The sequence below is a fragment of the Muntiacus reevesi genome, chromosome 8, assembly GCF_963930625.1.
Source record: "Muntiacus reevesi chromosome 8, mMunRee1.1, whole genome shotgun sequence".
Classification (NCBI taxonomy): Eukaryota; Metazoa; Chordata; class Mammalia; order Artiodactyla; family Cervidae; genus Muntiacus; species Muntiacus reevesi.
Genome location: NC_089256.1, coordinates 33,223,449 through 33,243,501, shown reverse-complemented (window position 1 = coordinate 33,243,501; position 20,053 = coordinate 33,223,449). Strand labels below are relative to the sequence as shown.

General features: G+C 40.5%; 1 protein-coding gene across 7 annotated transcripts in view; it reads left to right on the top strand.

The window, feature by feature from the left end:
• Nucleotides 1–20,053, top strand: part of TBC1D5 (TBC1 domain family member 5) — a 565,131-nt gene that overhangs the window by 457,806 nt on the left and 87,272 nt on the right. For all 7 annotated transcript variants that reach the window (XM_065943328.1, XM_065943324.1, XM_065943321.1 and 4 more), the window contains one exon: nucleotides 13,580–13,665. In XM_065943328.1, the coding sequence (XP_065799400.1) occupies nucleotides 13,580–13,665 (86 nt within the window). The remainder of the gene's footprint in view (nucleotides 1–13,579; nucleotides 13,666–20,053) is intronic.

Here is a 20,053-nt window from a genome sequence, read left to right as displayed (position 1 = left end):
GTGCTGTCTGACAGACTTTTGCTAAGAGTAGCAAGTTCAGCCAGGATCAGGAGCTGTCCTTCATGCCTGTTTAATCTAGGATATAGGTGATGTAATGATTTTAGAGTACAAAATCTAAGCTGAGGAGGATATAAAATATTTTTATCTTGTTTATATAAAGTATAACTAAAGAATTAAGCTGTATTTTTGGTTTAGTGCAAATTGGTATAAATAAGAAATCAGAAGTGATCCCTACCAGTAAACTCACGGTGGAGATAACTCCCATTGATGGTCAGATGGGAGTGGAGTAATATGATGCATGATATGAAAGTGACAGCAGTGTAAAAAAGTATGAAGTACAAATTCACATGCTTGCAAGGTAATGCTCAAAATCCTTCAAGTCAGACTTCAACAGTATGTGAACCGAGAACTCTCAGATGTTCAAGCTGAATTTAGAAAAGGCAGAGGAACCAGCCAACATCCTTTGGATCACAGAAAAAAGCAAGAGAATCCCACAAAAATTTCTGCACCATTGACTATGCTGAAGCCTTTGACTGTGTGGGTCACTACAAACTGTGGAAAATTCCTAAAGAAATGGGAATATTAGACCTGCCTCCTGAGAAATCTGTATGCAGATCAAGAAGCAACAGTTAGAACCAGACATGAAACAGCGGACTGGTTCCAAATTGGGAAAGGAGTACAACAAGGCTGTATATTGCCACCATACTTATTTAACATCTCTGCAGAATACATTATGCAAAATGCCAGACTGGATGAAGCACAAGCTGGAATCAAGATTGCTGAGAGAAAAATCAATAACCTCAGATATGCAGATGACACCACCCTAATGGTAGAACGTGAAGAGGATCTAAAGAGCCTCTTGATGAAAGTGAAAGAGGAGAGTGAAAAAGTTGGTTTAAAACTCAACATTCAGAAAACTAAGATCATGGTATCTGGTCCCACCACTTCATGGCAAACAGATGGGGAAACAATGGAAACAGTGAGAGATTTTATTTTCTTGGGCTCCAAAACCACTGCAGATGGTGACTGCAGCCATGAAATTAAAAGACGTTTGCTCCTTGGAAGAAAAGCTATGACAAACCTAGACAGTGTATTAAAAAGCAGAGATACTACTTTGCTGATGAAGTTTCGTGTCATCAAAGCTATGTTTTTTCCAGTAGTCATGTACTGATGTGAGAGTTGGGGTTCCCAGGTGGCGCTAGTTATAAAGATCCTACCTGCCAGTGCAGGAGACCTAAGAGTCACAGGTTCGATCCCTGGGTTGGGAATATCCCCTGGAGAAGGGCATGGCAACTCACTCCAGTATTCTTGCCTGGAGAATCCCATGGACAGAAAAGCCTGGCAGGCTGCAGTCCATGGGGTTGCAAAGAGTTGGACACAACTGAAGCGACTTAGCACAGATGTGAGAGTTGGACCATAAAGAAAACAGTGCACCGAAGAATTGATGCCTTATGTGGTGCTGAAGAGAGTTCCTTGGACTTCAGGGAGATCAAATCAGTCAATCCTAAAGGAAATCAACCTGAATATTCATTGGAAGGACTGATAGAGGGCACTGATGCTGAAGTTCCAGTACTTTGGCCAACTGATGCGAAGAGCCAACTCATTGGAAAAGACCCTGATGCTTGAAAAGATAGAAGGCAGGAGGAGAAGGGGATGACAGAAGATGACAAGGTTGAATGGCATCACCCACTCAATGGACATGTGTTTGAGCAAACTCCAGGACACTGTGAAGGACAAGGAAGCCTGTCGTGCTGCAGTCCACGGGGTCGCAGAGAGTCAGACACAAGTGAGCGACTAAACAACAACAAAAACAGAAGTCTTTGGGAGGGCAGAGGGATAAATTCAGAGTTTGAGATTAACAGATACACGCTATTACATGTAACATGGATAAACAACAAAGATAGTGGACTATATTCACTGTCTCATGATAACCTACAGTGGAAAAGAATCTGAAAGAGAATACGTATGCATGTATGCATGTGCACATAGATGCTTGTAAATGATTCACTTCACTATCCACCTGAAACTAAGAGAATGTAGTGAGCCAACCATGTGTGCTGGTTGCTTAGCTGTGTCCCGCTCTCTGTGACCCCGTGGACTGTATCTGACAGCCTCCTCTGTCCATGGAATTCTCCAGTCAGGAATACTGGAGTGGGCCATTCCCTTCTGCAGGGGATCTTCCCGGCCCAGGAGTCAAACCTGAGTCTCCTGTATTGCAGGTAGATTCTTTACTGGCTGAGCAGTCAGGGCAGCCTGCAAATCAACTGTATACTCCAGAAGAAAATAAAAGTCTCTACCCAGTCCCCCTTCGTATGCATCCATCCATTTCTCCTTCCAGGAAAAAATGTGTGTGTGTCTGTATTTGTGTATTCATTTACCAGTGCATATCATATTTTTTGTTTTTAACAGGTTGATTAAGATGTAGTTTACATACAATAAAAATCCACTAATTTAAAGCATACAGGTCAATGATTTTTAGTGTAGTTACAGAATTCTGTAGCCATCACAATAGTCTTAATTTTAGAACATGTTCATAATACCCCAAAGAACCCTTGTACTCCTGATCGGTCACACCCTAGTTTTTTCCCCCCACTCAAAAACTCTTTCCACCCCACCCTAGGCAACCACTCATCTGATTCCCGTCCCTATGGACTTGCCTATTCTAGATACTTTGTGCAAATGGAATCATACAATATTTGGCGAGGAGGTGGGGCTGGTGACTGGCTTCCTTAATTTAGCATAGTTTTTAAGGTCTATCCATGTTGTAGCATGTAGCAATACTTCATTTTTTATTGCCAGTTAATATTCCATTATGGATATATACCACATTTTGTTTATCCGTTAGTCACTTGGTAGACATTTGTATTGTTTCCACTCTGTAGCTGTTATAAATAATGCTGCTATGCACATTTCCCATGCAAGGGTTTTTTTGTTTTTTTGTTTTTTTTTAGTATTTTTTATTTCTCCTGAAGTAGAATTGCTGGATCATATGGTTACTTACTCTACATCCAACATTTTGAGGAATTGTCAAAAGCTGTTGTGCAAAGTGGCTACACCATTTTACATTCCCACCAACAATGTATGAAGGAGGGTTCAAATTTCTCAGCATACTTGCAAGCACTTGTTGGGCCTGTCTTTTTTTATTATAGCCATTTGAAGGGGTATGAAATGGCATCTTATTGTGGTTTTTATTTGCATTTCTTGACAACTAATTATGTTGAGCATCTTTTCATGTGCTTTTTTGAGAAATGGCTCTTTGGATCCTTTGTCCATCTTTATTCGGGTTATCATTTTATTAGAGTTGTGAGAGTTGTTTATATTTTCTAGATACAAGATTCTCATCTGACATATGACTTGCAAGTATTTTCTGTCATCTGTGAATTATCTTTTCCCTTTCTTAATGGTATCCTTTGAAGCACAAACATTTTTAAGTTTGATGAAGCCTAACTTATCATGGCAAATAGATGGGGTAAGTGTGGAAACAGTGACTGACTTTATTTTTCTGAGCTCCAAAATCACTGCAGATGGTGATTGCAGCCATGAAATTAAAAGATGCTTACTTCTTGGAAGGAAAGTTATGACCAACCTAGATAGCATATTGAAAAGCAGAGACATCACTTTGCCAACAAACGTCCATCTTGTCAAGGCTATGGTTTTTCCAGTGGTCATGTATGGATGTGAAGGTTGGACTATAAAGAAAGCTGAGCACCAAAGAATTGATGCTTTTGAACTGTGGTGTTGGAGAAGACTCTTGAGAGTCCCTGGAACTGCAAGGAGATCCAACCAGTCCATCCTAAAGGAGATCAGTCCTGGGTGTTTATTGGAAGGACATGCTGAAGCTGAAACTGCAATACTTTGGCCACCTGATGCAAAGAGCTGAGTCATTGGACAAGACCCTGATACTGGGAAAGATTGAGGGCAGGAGGATAAGGGGACAACAGAGGATGAGATGGTTGGATGGCATCACCGACTCTATGGACATGAGTTTGAGTAAACTTCGGGAGTTGGTGATGATCAGGGAGGCCTGGCGTGCTGCAGTCCTTGGGGTCACAAAGAGTTGGACACGACTGAACGACTGAACTGAACTGAACTGAACTGAACTTATCAATATTTTCTTTTATCACTTATACTTTTGTTGTCATTTCTAAGAAATCATTTCCTAACCCAAGATCACAAAGATTTACTCCTGTGTTTCATTCTAAAAGTTTGATAGCTTTGATTCTTCCATTTAGGTCTGTGATCCACTCTAAGTTGATTTTCTGTGGTGTGAGATAGGGGTTCAAATTCATTTTCCATTTGGGCATTAATTGTGTTTGTTGGAAAATCTTTTTCTTTGCTCCACTGAATTGTCTTGCCTCTTTGTCAAAAATTAATTAACCATAAATGTGAGGGTTTATTTCTGGACTCTCACTTATATTCCACTGATCAATAGGCCTGCCCTTAATGCTAGTGCCAAACTATCCTGATTATTGTAACTTTGTAGTATGTTTTGAAATGAGCTAATCTGAGTCACTTGCATTTCCATATGAATTTTAAGATCATCTTTGTTGATTTCTGCAAACAATTCCTTTTTTAAAATATTGGTAAAAATACCATTTGTATTCATCACTACTTTTAAATTATAGACATGATCAAATCAGATGTATATCTTATTTAATAATTAATTTAAAAGCACATTTTACAATATCATAGGGACTTCCCAGATGGTGCTAGTGGTAAAGAATACATCTATAGGTGTAGTAGGTGCTGGAGGCACAGGTTCAATCCCTGGATTGGGAAGATCCCCTGAAGTAGAAAATGTCAACCCCCTCCAGTATTCTTGCCTGGAAAATTCCATGGACAGAGGAGCCTGGTGGGCTACACTACGGGGTCACTAAGAGTCAAACATGACAGCATACACACATGTAGTGTTACAGATTTGTTCAATATTTCAGTTACTGTATTTCAGTATAATTGTTTTTCCTTCATAATCCTATGTATTCTCTTATGTATTAAAAATATTATTCTGAAAAGGGGACCAAAGTCTTCACCAGACAGCAGAGTAGTCCATGGTGCAAAGGGATCAAGAGCCCCTAGCATGGATAGGCTGAAGTGAACAGCCTGCTCACTGGAAAAGACCCTGATGTTGGGAAAGACTGAAGGCAGAAGGGGAAGAGGGAGACAGAGGATGAGGTGGTTGGATGGCATCTCCAGTTCAGTGGACGTGAACTTGGGAGAACTCCAGGAGATGCTGAAGGACAGGGAAGCCTGTGCTGCGGGCCATGGGGTCAGAGAGCCAGACACGGCTTGGCGACTGACCAGCAGCAACACAGCATAGACACTGCTTGCGCGGACGGCTTCCCAGGGGTGGCGCTCTTAATGCTGCGTGTGTCAACAGGCGCTGATTAAACAGGGGCTGTTTTTATGCCATTTTCCTCTCTTTAGAGAAGTTAACACCTGATGTCAGTGTTTTTATTGTGACAATGAAATCTAGAATAAAACAATCAAGAAGGCAAAAAGAGTCCATCTGTAGGGACTTTTCTTGTTGTTTCTGGGTTTAATTTGACATACTTTCTCAAGTAGAGATTGGCCTCACTCAGGAAAATAAAACTCTAATCTGTCAGTTACGTTTGGTTTCTGAGTTCTTTACTTGGACATTTCAAAATTCAGTGTATATACTTCATTGTTATCCTAGAAAGTGTCAGAAAAAAAAGAGTGTAAGTAAATGACCGAAGTAAGAGTGTGTTTATATAATGAGATTTTTAGTTGCAGGATGCTTTTTCATTGAAGTGACTCCCAGGACTGCATGAGAAGTGTGCTGTGCAAGACTTTCTTTTGCCAGGCCTCAGAGTGCAGGAGCTCAGCTTTTGTTTCCTTGGCAATGAAGATAGCAGGGCAAGAAAGGGAAGGAAGGTGGGGTCAAATGTCTCAAATCCAAGTTCTCAGTCCTATGGGGCCACATAGACTTATTCTTGAGGATTCAGAACCCCTAAAACCGTTTGTAAACTGCTTCTGTTTTGATGATAATTTGTTTAAACTTACTTTAGCACTTCTAAAAATAAAAAACTTGCGAGGGTAATTTTTACATCCGAGATTTTAGTTTCTTAAAGTCTCTTTCCCAAATTGGAATATTTAGGGATATTTTTTTGAGATTTCTTCTTTCCTTTTTCTTCTTTATATGAGTGAAAGTTGGGAACCTTCACTCTCTGAAAAAGATAAATGGGGTTCCATGTGTCTGAACCAGTGAAGTCAGGCCTCTGCCCTACTCTGCTGACAGCAAAGGAAAGAGGTGAAGAGTTCGGAATGAGCTCACCAACTGCCGGAAAGGAGGGTTTCGAGGCCCAGTGGCAGTTCCAAAGGGAATGAGCCAACATGAACCTCCTTCCACAGGTACTTACTTGTTTATATTGGGGGCATGTTAATCTGGCCGTGTCCTCCATGCTAAATTCACACTGTAAATGCATTGGAAGAAGGAAAAGACGTTATTTCTCTTGGTGTCTGTTTACTGTTGGAGGCTCCCATGGAGCATAGCTCTCAGGAGGTCGCCACGCCCCTCCGCGTCTGAGGTCTCCGCATCTGAGGTCTGGGCTTGCCGCGCTGTGTGCGTGGCTGTGACTTCGGGTAACTGGGCTCATCCAGTGCGTCACCCAAGGCTGGCGCGGCTTCAGAGCTTTTGTCTGTGTCTTCACCAGTTATCGCTTTTTGCTTCCCTTTTTTTATTTTTTTAAGGTCTTTTAGCATTATTTTTGTTTTAATCTGTCAATGCATAGATTGAAAGTACCTAAATTTCTCTGTCAATTGCGCTAAGATTCTTAATACCTAATCTCTGTAATATATATTTCTTATCAAAAGACATAGGAACTGTTAGTATATAAGTCAGGGGTCATTTTAATCCTGGTCCTGAGATGAAATTCTGATTTACAACGCTGTTGAAAAGGTGTGTTTTCTTTAAAAAAAAAAAATGATAAGATCTATGTTAACTTGATGTATGTGTTGTATCCACGTTTTAGATTTTTGAATATTATTAAAAAAATCGAACTAGATCTTACTTTTGGGAATCCAGTGTTTTGTGAACTTATAAGCATTTGACGTTTAATGCATGGTATGGGCTTTTAAAAAAAAAAAAAAGAAAAATGATTTAGATAAGGCAGGTGATGGTTCGTATACTATTATACATAAATACATGCAGTAAAATCAATATTGTCTCAGTAGCAAGTAATATGAAAAGAAAATCAACTCTTGGATAAATGATGAAAGAAATAAAATACAAGTCTAGATGTGATAGCAGGATCTACATAAGACCACTTATTATATATTTTAAGGGAATTTTGCGAGCATTTAGGATTGTAGCGTCTGCCTTTTTGATCCTGTGTGTTACTCTGATTTTAATGAAGAGGGCCGTATGTGGCAATAAGAAGCAGAAATGCTGAGACCTTTGTGGACCCTCTAGCAGTCAGTGAATATCAGATCACAAATCTCCCCAGCTTTAATTACAGGCAAAAGAAAAGACAAAATTAGCATTTTAATATAGAAATATCTTAGGCTTTAGGAGAATTATGATAAATCTAATGTTGCCTAGTGAACCAAAGAGGGGATATTACAACAAACTGTCTCCTTAGGAATATTTGTTTAAATAAAGGCAACAATACTTCATCCTTATCTTTTTGGGGTAATTATCACTATTTCAGGCTATTCTTTGTTCCAGGTTTAAAATACCTTTAGTTGGGGGAAAAAAAAAGAAAAAGTAATTGGCAGTGTTTGTTTTCTATAAAAACTACAAGAAGGGAAAAATCCTGTTTGCTTGGCACTAACCAGATAATTATTTTAGGGAGAGTTTTTGCTCTGCAGCGCCGGTTCACTGGTGCCATGGCGGCCCGTGCACTTGGATGCATTCAGGTTACCTCGTTTCAGCTCCAGCGTATTAAACTAACTCCTCTTCCAGGGCTGAGGTTTGCCCACCTGTCTCCCCTAAAACACCTGCAACATATGTTTGCATAACCCTGTAATGCTTTGCCTTTGGGGTCCTGAGAAATTCCCCCAGAGCTTTTTGCTTATAAACAGCTGAGCAATTCGTTTTTCTAATGACGGTTGCTTTTCCCCCAGCATTGAGGCAATAACATATTCACTAAAATAAGAGTCTCATTTTTCATCAAAGGGAAACGTTCGACATATTTTTACAGTGCTGTTTCTCCTTCTGAGCCTTATTTTTCTCCTTTTCTAATCTGGCATGCTAAAAATTAAGAGTTGGTAGCAAGATATCAGGGAAAAGAAAACTAAGTAATTCTTCATTTGTCAAACATTTTCTTCATGCCAAACAGACATTGTATTTATATTGTAAGTAGAAATCAACCTTTTCTATTAGACAAGTGTTATAGGAACTTTATCAGTTTAATTTAATGTAAAAATTGTAACCAATAATAATTTAGACATATTGTAGGAAATCCCTTTAATTATTATAACCTCATTAGTTGGGAAACAACTGTGCTTTAATAGAATGTGGTTTACAGTTTTTAAAAACTGGTATGTGTATACACACTCCTGTTATGATTCGTAAGACAGATTTTCTCCCCACATGTGAGGCCCAATGTGTACAATATATGTTCCTGAATATGTGTTATTTTTTAAAACAAATGGAACATTTGGTAAACCCTGCCCTAAGTTTCTGTATGGTTATCAGAAGGATGGAACACTGCTTTCTCTACCAGTTGGCCATCGTGGATTTTAAGTCATCAAGCTGTCAGATCTGCTGTCAACATTCTGCATTGAGTGGTATCAGAAGGAATTCTAGTTTCCGTTTTCTTGAGCTTTTCCGAAGTGCCCACCACTGTGCAGCACTTTATGTCCATTGCCGCATTTAACCCTTTTCTGCGGTTTTGCAGATGAGGAAATCAGAACCGGAGGTGTGAGTCCACAGGCAGGCGTGGGTGGCGTGGACTCAAACCTCCCTGACCCCTGATCTCTCGCCTCCGCTACTGGGCAGCCTGAGCCCCTAAAGCAGACGTCAGGTCTGTCGCATTTCCTGTGTGTTTCACGTAGAACTTGAATCCTTCTTCACCTCCTGCTGGTACGTCCATCAGCACCCGGGTCACTGGCCCTGGGCCCCTTCTGCTCTGCTCAGCCTTCCATGTGTTACAAGCACCAGGCCTTTGAAAGGCACTATGTTGTTCGAAGTGGGATGAGTCCAATCTAGAGTGTTCTGTCTGTAATGACCCTTGTGGATGAGCTTGATTTCACCAAGCTCAGAAAATGGTCACATTTCATCTTGTTAAGTGTGCTTCTTGTGGTTGGTTGTACTTAGTGTGGGTTAGCATTTAAGTATTCGTATACTACCGTTTAGTGGTGTGATTTTGGGCTTCCCCAGTGGCTCAGAGGTAAAGAATCCACCTCCAAAACAGGAGTCACAACAGGAACCGTGGGTTTGACCCCTGGTTTCGGGAAGATCACCTGGAGAAGGAAGTGGTAACCCCCTCCAGTATTCTTGTCTTAGAAATCACATGGACAGAGGAGCCTGGTGGGCTACAGTCCATGGGGTCACAGAAGAGTCAGACACAGCAGCTGAGCAACATACTGCCGCAGAAAAGTGAGTTTGAACTTAAAATCCTAAAGTGTGACTGCATGGGTAGGAGTGGCAGGGAAGGGCTATGTCTCAGAGTGAGCAGAGGGGCTGGGCCACCGTCCGAGGCCACGCTCAGTAAGGGAGGGCATTTTACCTGGTTACGTGAAGGCTCAGCTTACTGTCGTACACCACAGGCCTCATAAGTGAAGGACGTGAACTGCAACGGAGAGGTTAGGCTTCAGTCAGTTTAGTCCCTAACATTGATTGCTGTCATTTAAGCACTACTTGTAAATTGACTTTGTCATGCCAAATTAACAAAAGCACTTTGAAAATTCAGAAGTACTGCACACATTTGGTCTGGTCTGGTCTTTTCCATGTAGTTCCCTCTAAGACTCTTGTTTCCACCTTGTATTAAGTCCTTTGGCCCACGAGACTCTAGGCTGCCTCCCCAGATTCCAGCTCGTCCGTCCCAAGGGTGGGAGTTCCAGCTTTCTTCTTGTGTTGCCGTAAAGTAAATGCTGAAGAGAGAGCCTTCAGAAGATCTTCGATAGCTTGTTAACAGAGAAGGATGGAATGGTACTTGGGAAGTAAATTAGCTGCAGTCTTGTGGAAGATTTATTTCAAGTCCATCCAGGTTGGTCTAGGAAAGGCACAGTAAATCCACGGTGAATTCAGTTTGTGGTTTCTGCATTTTCATGTGTAGTTATGTTGACCTCTCAGTCATGAAACATAATTGCTATGTCTCTATACACAGACCAACATAAGTTAGGTTCACCATTTTTTCTTCTGAAGAAGAATTCTCCCCCAAAAGTGGTATTTTTTGTTGTTGTTTTGTTAATGTACACTGGCTTGGCAAGCTTATAATACTTGAAATTTTGACTGTGTGAAAATGGGTTTAAAATAATTGCTAATTGTCCCAATCCTTTGCAAAGACATACCAGGTTAAAGTTGTCGACATCACGTGTCCTGAACAATGAGATCTTACAACTGTCGTGAGGTCTGGTCTTTCTTACGTGAAGAGTTTTATATGTGTAGAATTCTAGTGGCTCTTAAATTTTAGAGGAAATTCCAAATCTATAAAAAGTAAGAATTAAAAGCTGTTGTATTTCTATTAAATTTGGTTTGGAAAAAAATTCTTTAAAACAAGAGGGACAAATATCTTCTTACTTTTAAAATGATTCCACTGCATAAGGTTAGACTTCTGCTCATGTAATCTCATCCCACCTCTTATGTTGGTACATAGTTGAGTGAGAAGATACTGCTCTAAAATTTCTTAACTTTGTAAAACCATATTCAGAAGACACAAAAGTAACTGAATTAATTCATTATTGACCAGAGACATATTAATACGTCTTTTGTTACCCAAACATTATTGACCTGAGACATTTCGAGATTCACTTAACAAATCGCCAACCACAGGTATTCGTTTCTGCAAAAATCTCTCAGTCAATAATGTGTTAAAAGAGAAGAATTATAGGTGAACTAAAGAGCTTGGGGCCCTGAATCTTACTGTATAAAAGTATGTGCCTTTTATAATTAGGTGTCTATATATGTGATTTCTGTAGCCACATGTTTCCGTACTTACACATCAGACATTTGGTTTCGTTCTGTTCATTACGGTAGCTACAGCAGCTACAGTCTTTTTGTGGCCATTGAGCCCTTCAAGTGTGACTGGTCCAAACTGAGATGTGCTATCTGTAAAATATATGCTGGATTTCAAACACTTTGTACAAAAGAAAGCATATAAAATATCTCAGTTTTTATACTGATTACATGTTTAAGTGTCAACATTTTGGTTATGTCAAATGAAACAAAATATTATTATATGTAATTTCACTCCGTTTTTTTCTCTTTTTTAATGTGGTCTGCTAGAAACTTTTACATTACATACAAAGCTTGCATTTGTGACCCTTGTTATATTTCTGTGGGACAGGGCTAGTCTAGAACACCCCTGTGTGTACCTACTTATGTTTTAGTAACAGCAGATAGAAAATCCTGTGGAATAACTTTCAATTGTAACCTCTGATTTTATTTTCTTACATTTCAAATACTATTTCTCAACATCATCTTTTCATTCTTTTTTTTTTCTATCCCCTATGTGGTGTCGCTTTAAGCCGCCTCTCCTGTTTGATACTAGTAAGTCTCCTAGAAATTTAAATAGACTTCAGTGAAAGCAATACTTGAGCCTCATTCATATGTTCAAGTTAGATCATTATTGCTAATAATGGCTTTAAGTGCTTAGATAGACCAGCACTTCATGTCTTGAATTGCTTGTCATTTCTTTGTAAAGATATTTCAGGAAATTGCACAGTGCCTTCCCTTCTTTCCTTGTTTTCTAGCAAAAAGTAACATAATCCTTTATTAATTTGTTGAAAGTCAGAGAAGAAAAGCCTTTTATAGTAGTAAAAACGAAATGTTTCCAAGTACTGAGAACAAGGAGCAAAACTGGTCATGAGTGATAGTCTTCGGAAAGTTAATTTTAAAAATAAATCATGAATGCACTGTCAATCTGCCAGTGGTTTTGACCTCTGTTTCGTTTTCCCGTTATGCTTGGGTCCAGGTTGTCATCAGCTACCACGAGGAAACCTATGTAATTCCTGGAGAGCGAGAAGTTGCACTGTTAGACTTAATAGTATGGTAGTCATGGAAGCATCAGTTATCTTCATCAAGGCAATTCAGATTTGATTATTGTAGAACTGTGTTGAATACCAAACCAGTGGAGTAGTAGCTGGAGCTAAATCAAGGGATTGTCATTTTTGTCAGATGATTAGGGCTGACTTGGATAAGATATGAAAGGGTTGAGCTGTGTAAATACTCTCTTTTCAGCAGAAAAAGAAAAGGTCCATCACGGCCTTAAGATGCAGCTTGTTAGCTTGATGAATTTCAAACTATTTAACCTTAGCAATTATGTCCCCTACCTACATGAAAGTATATCCGTGCCTTGGGGTTATGTCTCCAAGGACCGATATCAAAGCATGTTGATAATTTTCTGTTAAAATAAAATTCAGCCTTTCTGTGTCTAGTTGGCTCTCTCAAAGGACAGGGCATGCTGTTTCAAGGTCCCAGTTATTAGTTTGAGTTACATGTTTAGGTAAACACTGGATCACATTTACTTGTTTTAAAAAACTTTTTAGTGAAAAACATGTAGTTTAACCTTTTAGAGATGATGATATTCAGGTTGTGCCATTAACGTGTTACATTTTTATAAAAGTGTGTTTTTGTAGAAGTGTATTTGATTAATTTTTATTTGCCCAAGAAACTTTATTCTTCTAAATTATAGACACATTAAATAATAGCAACCTGTTTAAATAGACACACTCAACCTAATGATTCAAGAACATTTCTGCAAGTTTACAAATAATATTAAATGCCAGAAAGTACAATGTATTGCTGCTTTTATAAAAATGTGCATTGGTCAGTTTGCTTTCATATTGTGGTGGTACCGTGATAATATGTCCACTACCTGGGCGCTTATTCAACTCGTACGTAAGAACAGATGAAATACAAACTGCTAACTTGAAAAGAATTGCTGAATTCCAGAATAACATTCATTTTAGAAGAAGAAAGACCCAGTGTGCCATCTACTGGGCATAGTTAGCACTCTGGTTGTCAAAAACTGGGTTTTGCTCTTCTTCAAAATGTAGCTTTCTTGACCACTGTTGTGTCTCCTAGTCCTAAGAGTAGATTGTACTGGTGTTACATCTTGTATAATACTTCAGTTTTATTGTGATTTTATCTGATTGTATTTTGGAAAGGCATTGAAACTGATCAAAATTATTGAAAAGAAATCTAATGAAAGGAATAAATCAGTGTGACCTGAGACAGGTAAAAGTAAAATGTGTTAAATTGTGTTTAATCAGACAAAGATAAGTTAGGGCAAAACTTCAACAATGAAAAAATTACCCAAGCACATTAATTATTAAACATCATTATTATATATATTTCATCTTTAAGAGTATAAAAGCAATTGTTTCATCACTTTTTGTCTTAATATACAAATTATATAATTTTATACATTTTTAACTTATTGCTTTTTTTCTGTAGAGAAATCCAAGACCAGTGACTTATCAATTCCATCCAAATTTAGATTATTACAAAGCCCGAGGAGCAGATCTCATGAATAAAAGCCGGTAAGTCCTCTTTCTCTGATGAAAGTTCTAAGTCACTAAGATATTCTTGGAGATTGTCAGGAAATTTTACACATTTGCTGAAAATAATTTTCTAGGTTTTAGTGTATCAGTAGTTAATGCATGTAATGAATCTCTGTTAAATAAATTATCTGAGTTTTTCTTGGAGGTATGAGAAAAGGTATGTTGATGTCAGTGGTAATAAAAATTAAATAAGTACAAGAGTACTTGTTACAGATTGAAGTTTGGCAACTTCATTTTTCTAACACTAATAAACCTAAAATAAATTGTGCCTACATGTATAATCTCTTTCTAGATCCTTTTTGTTGATTGAAAAGAGGCAGTTCTATAATATATGTTTAAATTATTTCAGTAACAAAATTAAAATTGGGTTTCCCAACTGTCTTTAGAACTGCACAATAAGCTTATAAATGCATCTTATGTGTGCATTTGTGATTACATACATAGAAACTTTAAGGGTCACTGTAGGAATAAAAAATCATTAAAATCCTACTTTTAAAAGAAATTCACACTTGCATAAAGGGTTGATGAACAGTTTTGTTCTTTCATAATACCATACTCAGATGTCTCAAGAGTTAACTTGTCAAACCAGAACCATCTGAAATTAGAACTTAATTTCAAAGTTTACTCTGAAAGACTGAAATGTTAGTCCTGATAAATGCTGCAAGTTGTCCAAATTTCCGTAAGCATTTTGCCTGTTGTTCGCTTTTCTTCAGTAGAAGTTCAGCAACCTCAGGTACATGGATGGAGAACACGTACATGGTGTGTTCTTCTCTTACTTGGAGTTAAGAAAAAAAAAAAAGACGTAATTCCTGACACATTGAAACCCATAGTCCAAGGGATAAGAAGGGTTTTATGAAGAACACAGCTATATTGAAACCTGCGATTTGAACCCTGTTTTAGTGCAGTGTTATTTTTAAATCCCGTATCCTTGTCTGAAGCCTGTTCCTTGCTCTGACGGGCTGTGTAATCATGGGAACAGTTGTGTGGCCCGCAAGGCTCTCGGGAGCTCTGACTTTGCCGTGCTGTGTCTCCGTGGCGGGCGCAGGCCCCCCTGGCGACAGTGCGTGGGCCGCTGTCTAGGTGCAGTGCTTGGGTTCCCGTTGCCGAGTCGCTTCTCCTGCTGCGGAGCGCGGGCTCTGGGCTGGGAGGCGTCAGAAGCCGTGGCCCGTGGGCCCCAGCGCTGGCTCGGTACTTGTGGCGCCTGGGCTCACATGCTCTGTGGCACGTGGGCTCTTCCCAGACCAGGGATCGAACCAGCGTCTCTTGCACTGCGAGCCTGATTCTTAACCACTGGCCCACCAGGGGAAGCCTGAAGCGCTTTCCTGTTTGTCCATCTGATTTTTCTTTCACAGATAAAAGGGTTACTCCCTGTAGTCACTTTGGTTCATTTAGTTTCACAAATTTTTCTGGAGTGCCAGACTGCCGTTATTCTAGGCCTTGAAGAGAGTGAACAAACCAAACAAAAACCCCTGCCCTCAGGAATCTTATGGTCTAGCCACTTGTGTTTCCTTCCTCTCATGTCAAGTATGGAGGCTGGAAGTGCTCTTTAAAGTGTATTTAAGGTCCTTTCTTCGTGCAGACTCTTCCTAACTGGAGTCCCATCTGGCCCCTGGGCTCCGCCCCACATCCGCTGTGCACACCCCCTCCCCCTCCCCGGCCCCCAGGTGAGTTTTCACAGGACCGCGTGCAGAGTACCGCGCTCCCACTGAAACGCCCCAGGGCTCAGCAGTCTGCTGTCTCCCCCTACCCCTCCCTTGTGACCGCACCTCCTCGGCCTCCCTTTCTCCTACCTCCCACTGGAGCTTGCCAGGGCCTTACCTGTTCCCCTCCCACCTCCCTCTTTCTCTGTGGCTTCAGCACGAACATCATCTCACACAAAACTGTATGCAGGTATGGTTGATTTAGAGTGTTGCATTCATTCCTCTGTCCAGCAGAGTGGTTCAATTATGCGTACATGCATTCCTCTTCTGTTCTTTTCCATTGTGGTTTATCACAGGATGTTGAATATGGGTCCCTGTGCTGTACGCTAGGACCTTGCTGTCCATCATCCTGTAGACAACAGTTTACATCTGCTCATCGCAAACTCACAATCCACCCCTCCCACATGCCCCCTCACCTTGTCAAATACAGATCTGCTCTCTATGTCTGTGAGTCTGTTCTGTTTTGTAAATATGTTCATTTATGTCATATTTCCTGGAGAAGGAAATGGCAACCTACTCCAGTATCCTTGCCTGGAAAAATCCCATAGACAGAGGAGCCTGATGGGCTGCAGTCCATGGGGTCACAAGAGTCGGACACGACTGAGCAACTAAACCACCACCACTATGTTGTATTTTAGAGTCCACATTTAAGTGATATCATATAGTATCTGTCTTTCTCTGACTTATGTCACTTAGTATGATAATCTCTAGGTCCATCATGTTGCCACAAATGGCAATTATCTCCTTCTTGGTGTGACTGGGTAGCATCTACACTATACATGGACCACATCTTCTTTACCCATTCATCTGTCGATGGACATTTGAGTTGTCTCTGTGTTTTAGATACTGTAAATCATGCTTCTGTGAACACAGGGGTGCATGTATCTATTTGGATTACAGTTTTATCTGGATATTTGCTCTGCAGTGGGATTGCTGGACCATATGGCAACTCTGGTTTTAGTTTTCTGAGGACCCTCCGTACTGCTTTCCATAGTGGTTGCCCCAGCGTGCATCCCCACCCACAGCGCACGGGGCTGCCTTTGCTTCACAGCCTCTTCAGCATGCATTGTCTGTCGACGTTTTTGTAACGGCCATTCTGACTGGTGTGAGATGATACCACAGTGTAGTTTTGACTTGCACTTCTCTAATAACGAGCGATGATGAGCACCTCTTTCTGTGCCTGTTGTGTGTCTGCGCACTGCACAGGCCTCTCTCGGTCTCTGTTCTGTCCTCACCTCCCGATTCCTCTGCCTGGTGGCTCCATCTCATTCCTGTAGCACTCATTCCTCACTGAAGCCATATGCACATGCGTCGTCTGTCTGCCAGTCTCCACACTGAGGTCCGAGCTCCTGCAGGCAGGTCGCTTGTCTTACCTCCTGAGGGCACCTGGGATAATCCTGGCTAGTGTGAGCAAGTTGATAGCTGTTGTCGTGTATGAGTGATTTTTTTTTTTTTTTTAACATTTTTCAACATCTCCTTTTCTTCTTTTTCAAAGAAGGAAATAGACTGTATTCTTTGCTTTTCCCCTTCACGTTTTATCTTCCTTTTAGCTTTCTGTCCCTGCATTCTTCTCAAAATTGTTGGTTCTGTTTTATGTATTTCCTTGTAGCACATTGAGGTTCCTCTATGCAGTGTCATTGTAAGGACTAGGAGGCAGCTCTCTCATTGTCACCTTGGCAGATTCAAATCCTGGAACTGAAAGTGAGCAAGTGAAGTGTATATAGTGTGTGAAGACATCACAGACAAGTGAATGAGGTAGAAGTTCATACATGGTGTTGGGAAACTCGACAAGTCTTTTGAAGAGATACCAACTTATAACTTTAACACACAGCAAAACAAATTCTGAGTTAATCAGAGTTCACTCAAACAAGCAAACATAGAAATAAAACTCAAGAATCTGTCTGACCTCTAGTTACTTGACGTTTTATCCTTAAAAGTCATGGAAGAAGTCACAAAGGGAAGGACTGGTGGATTTTATTGCACAATTGTTTCTGAATAGATATGTCAGAAATGTTTTAAAAAATGAATCAAAAGCAAACAGAAAATTGGGAAAATATCTGTGAAAGAAATGACTGACAAACTATTTCATTTATATGTGGAAACTTGTAGAGTTCAGTAAGAAATACAAGACCCTGCCTCAGGGGTCATCCCACCTCCTGCCATGTTCTTCTCTGCCCAGAGGACCTCAGCCCAGGTCCTGGCACTGCGTTCCATTTATGGCTGAAGGACCCTTCATTTGTGTCTGCAGCCTGACTTCTTTCCTTAACTCCAGGCTTGCTTGATTGCACTGAACTGTTGGTTTCACCTCCACACACCTGTTACCCCCAGTGTTCTCAGAAACTGTGATTGTCTTGACTGGCTGATGTAGCCTTAGGATGCCCTGGACTCCTGTCTCTCCATGACCGTGCCCGTCAGGTCCATCAGCAGCGCCTCCTCAAACTATATCCTGAAACAGTCACTTTCCGGTCTCTGCCCTGCTGGTACTGCATCATGTGTCCTTCCAGTCTCCCCACGGCCTCCTGACTCGTCTCCCGGGAGGCCCAGTCTTACCGCTCTTCTACTCAGAGTCCTTAGTGGCCTCCCAGCACGCCTGGCAGCTTCTGCAGGGAGGCCCTGCACGGCCTGGTCCCTGTCTGCACCCCCGTCTGCGCCCCCCCCGGCTCACTGGACTCCGGCTGCACTGGCCTGCGGCCATCCCCTCAGCTCCCGATCAGGTGCCCCCTTCAGGAGCTTTGAGCTTGCTCTCCCCCAGGCCTGGGCTCTTCCCTGAGAATCCACACTAACTCTTCAGTCTGTGCTCGGATATCGTCTCTTCAGAGAGCCTCTCCTTGACTGCTGTGTCTAAAATAATGAACCACTTGACTGCTTTTATTTTGCTTTGTTACTATTTTTGTTTTTGTGGGGTTTTTTAATAGCAATTCTTACTACCTGAAATGGTATTTTTAGCGTTTTATTCTACTTTTTCTGTGTTTTTATTGTTTCTTACATTAAAATGTAAATTCTGCATGTTTGTCTTATTGTTTGTTGTATCCTCAGCACCTAAAATAGTGCCTTGAATATAGTATGCACTCAATAAAAGAAGGATTACAAACAGCAAATAAACATCAAAAGGCTGTTCAAGCTCATAATTAGTCAAATAAATGCAAATTAAAATACCTGTGAAGTACCATTTTTCACCTTTTAAAATATCAGATTAATAATAAATGAGGCAGAGATGAGTAAGTCCTAGATATCTACTGCACTACCTATGCCTGTAGTTAATGATACTGTTACATACCTAAGATTTGCTAAGAGAGTAAATCTTATTTTAAGTGTTCTTATCACAAAAAAATAAATAAAAATAGTCATAATAAATATCGAGGGTAAGAGGAAACTTTAGGGGGTGAAGGGTACGTTTATGTCATAGATTGTGGTGATGGTTTTGCAGACGCATATTTCTAAACTCATCACGTTGTACACATTAAGAGTATACAGCCACTGTAGGTCTATAATACCTCAGTAAGGTGACTTGCAAGAGTGAATGAATGAATGACCAAGCTAGAAGGTGCATGGATGCCCTTAGTCACCAATTCAGGGAATGTAAGTTGAGACAGACTTGATCATCTTGCTAAATAATACTCCACGTCTATATGTAGCCCTTGTAACTACCACATTATTCTCTAGAAGTTGGTTTATTATAACATTACTTCATCTAGGATGAAAAAGTTATTGTAGCTGTGAAACCGTTGGCAAAGTCCCCCTTTAGCTATTTAATGCCCAAGGTGTTTTTACCAGGCTGGACCTTCAAGCCATAGCCTTACAACTACTTTCTTAGCTGTTAAGAGGCTGTCAAAGAGTTCATGCATCGGGGCTGTCACTGAGCAGCAAGACAGGCTGTGGGGCTGATCCAGAGGGAAGGCGAAGTTCATGGGGAACCCCCGGCGGTGATGTGTGAGTGGAGGGCAGGCAGGCAGAGGCAGGCAGGCACCTGGAGGGCAGGGAGCCAATCCGTGCATGGCAGTGGGCTTTGATATTTGCACTGCTTATCCAAGTGAGAGATGAGGATGCGAGATGACATGTGATTTCACGGATAAGAATATCTCTAGAAATCAAGAAGCCTGATTTCTCTTCTTTGCCTTACCATGGATTGCTGTAATTAAGTCTTTAACAGCAAGTGCCTAGGTATTTTCGTGATAAATTTTCCATTACGTGTGTGGATAACGTTCACTGTGCTCTGATTTTACTTAGCTGCACATTTCTTTTTTAAAATGGGATTTGACATTTCCTTATTCATTCAACTTTTGAGCTCAGAACAACAAATTAACACTCAAATCCTGCTCCAATTTTGTCCTTAAATAACCATAAATTACTTCTATGAATAAAAAATAAGCACATCTAAATTGTGACCAGTCTTCAGAAAGACCCATCTGATTTATTTAGGAATTTGTGACTTCTGAAATGCCCAATTGAGTTTTCATGGAACAGAATTTCATCGTTTTTAACTATTGCAGTCTCTTACAGTAAGAGTAAAATCACATACCTTCTACATTCCAGAACACTCACAGATTTTCTGTTTTGACAGCACAATTTATTAAAGTGTGTAGTTTTTGCCGCTCTTGCAGAGGTGATGAAACATCCACACCTGAGCTAGCAGCAGGGCCTCAGGCCACATGCCTCTTTATCCATTA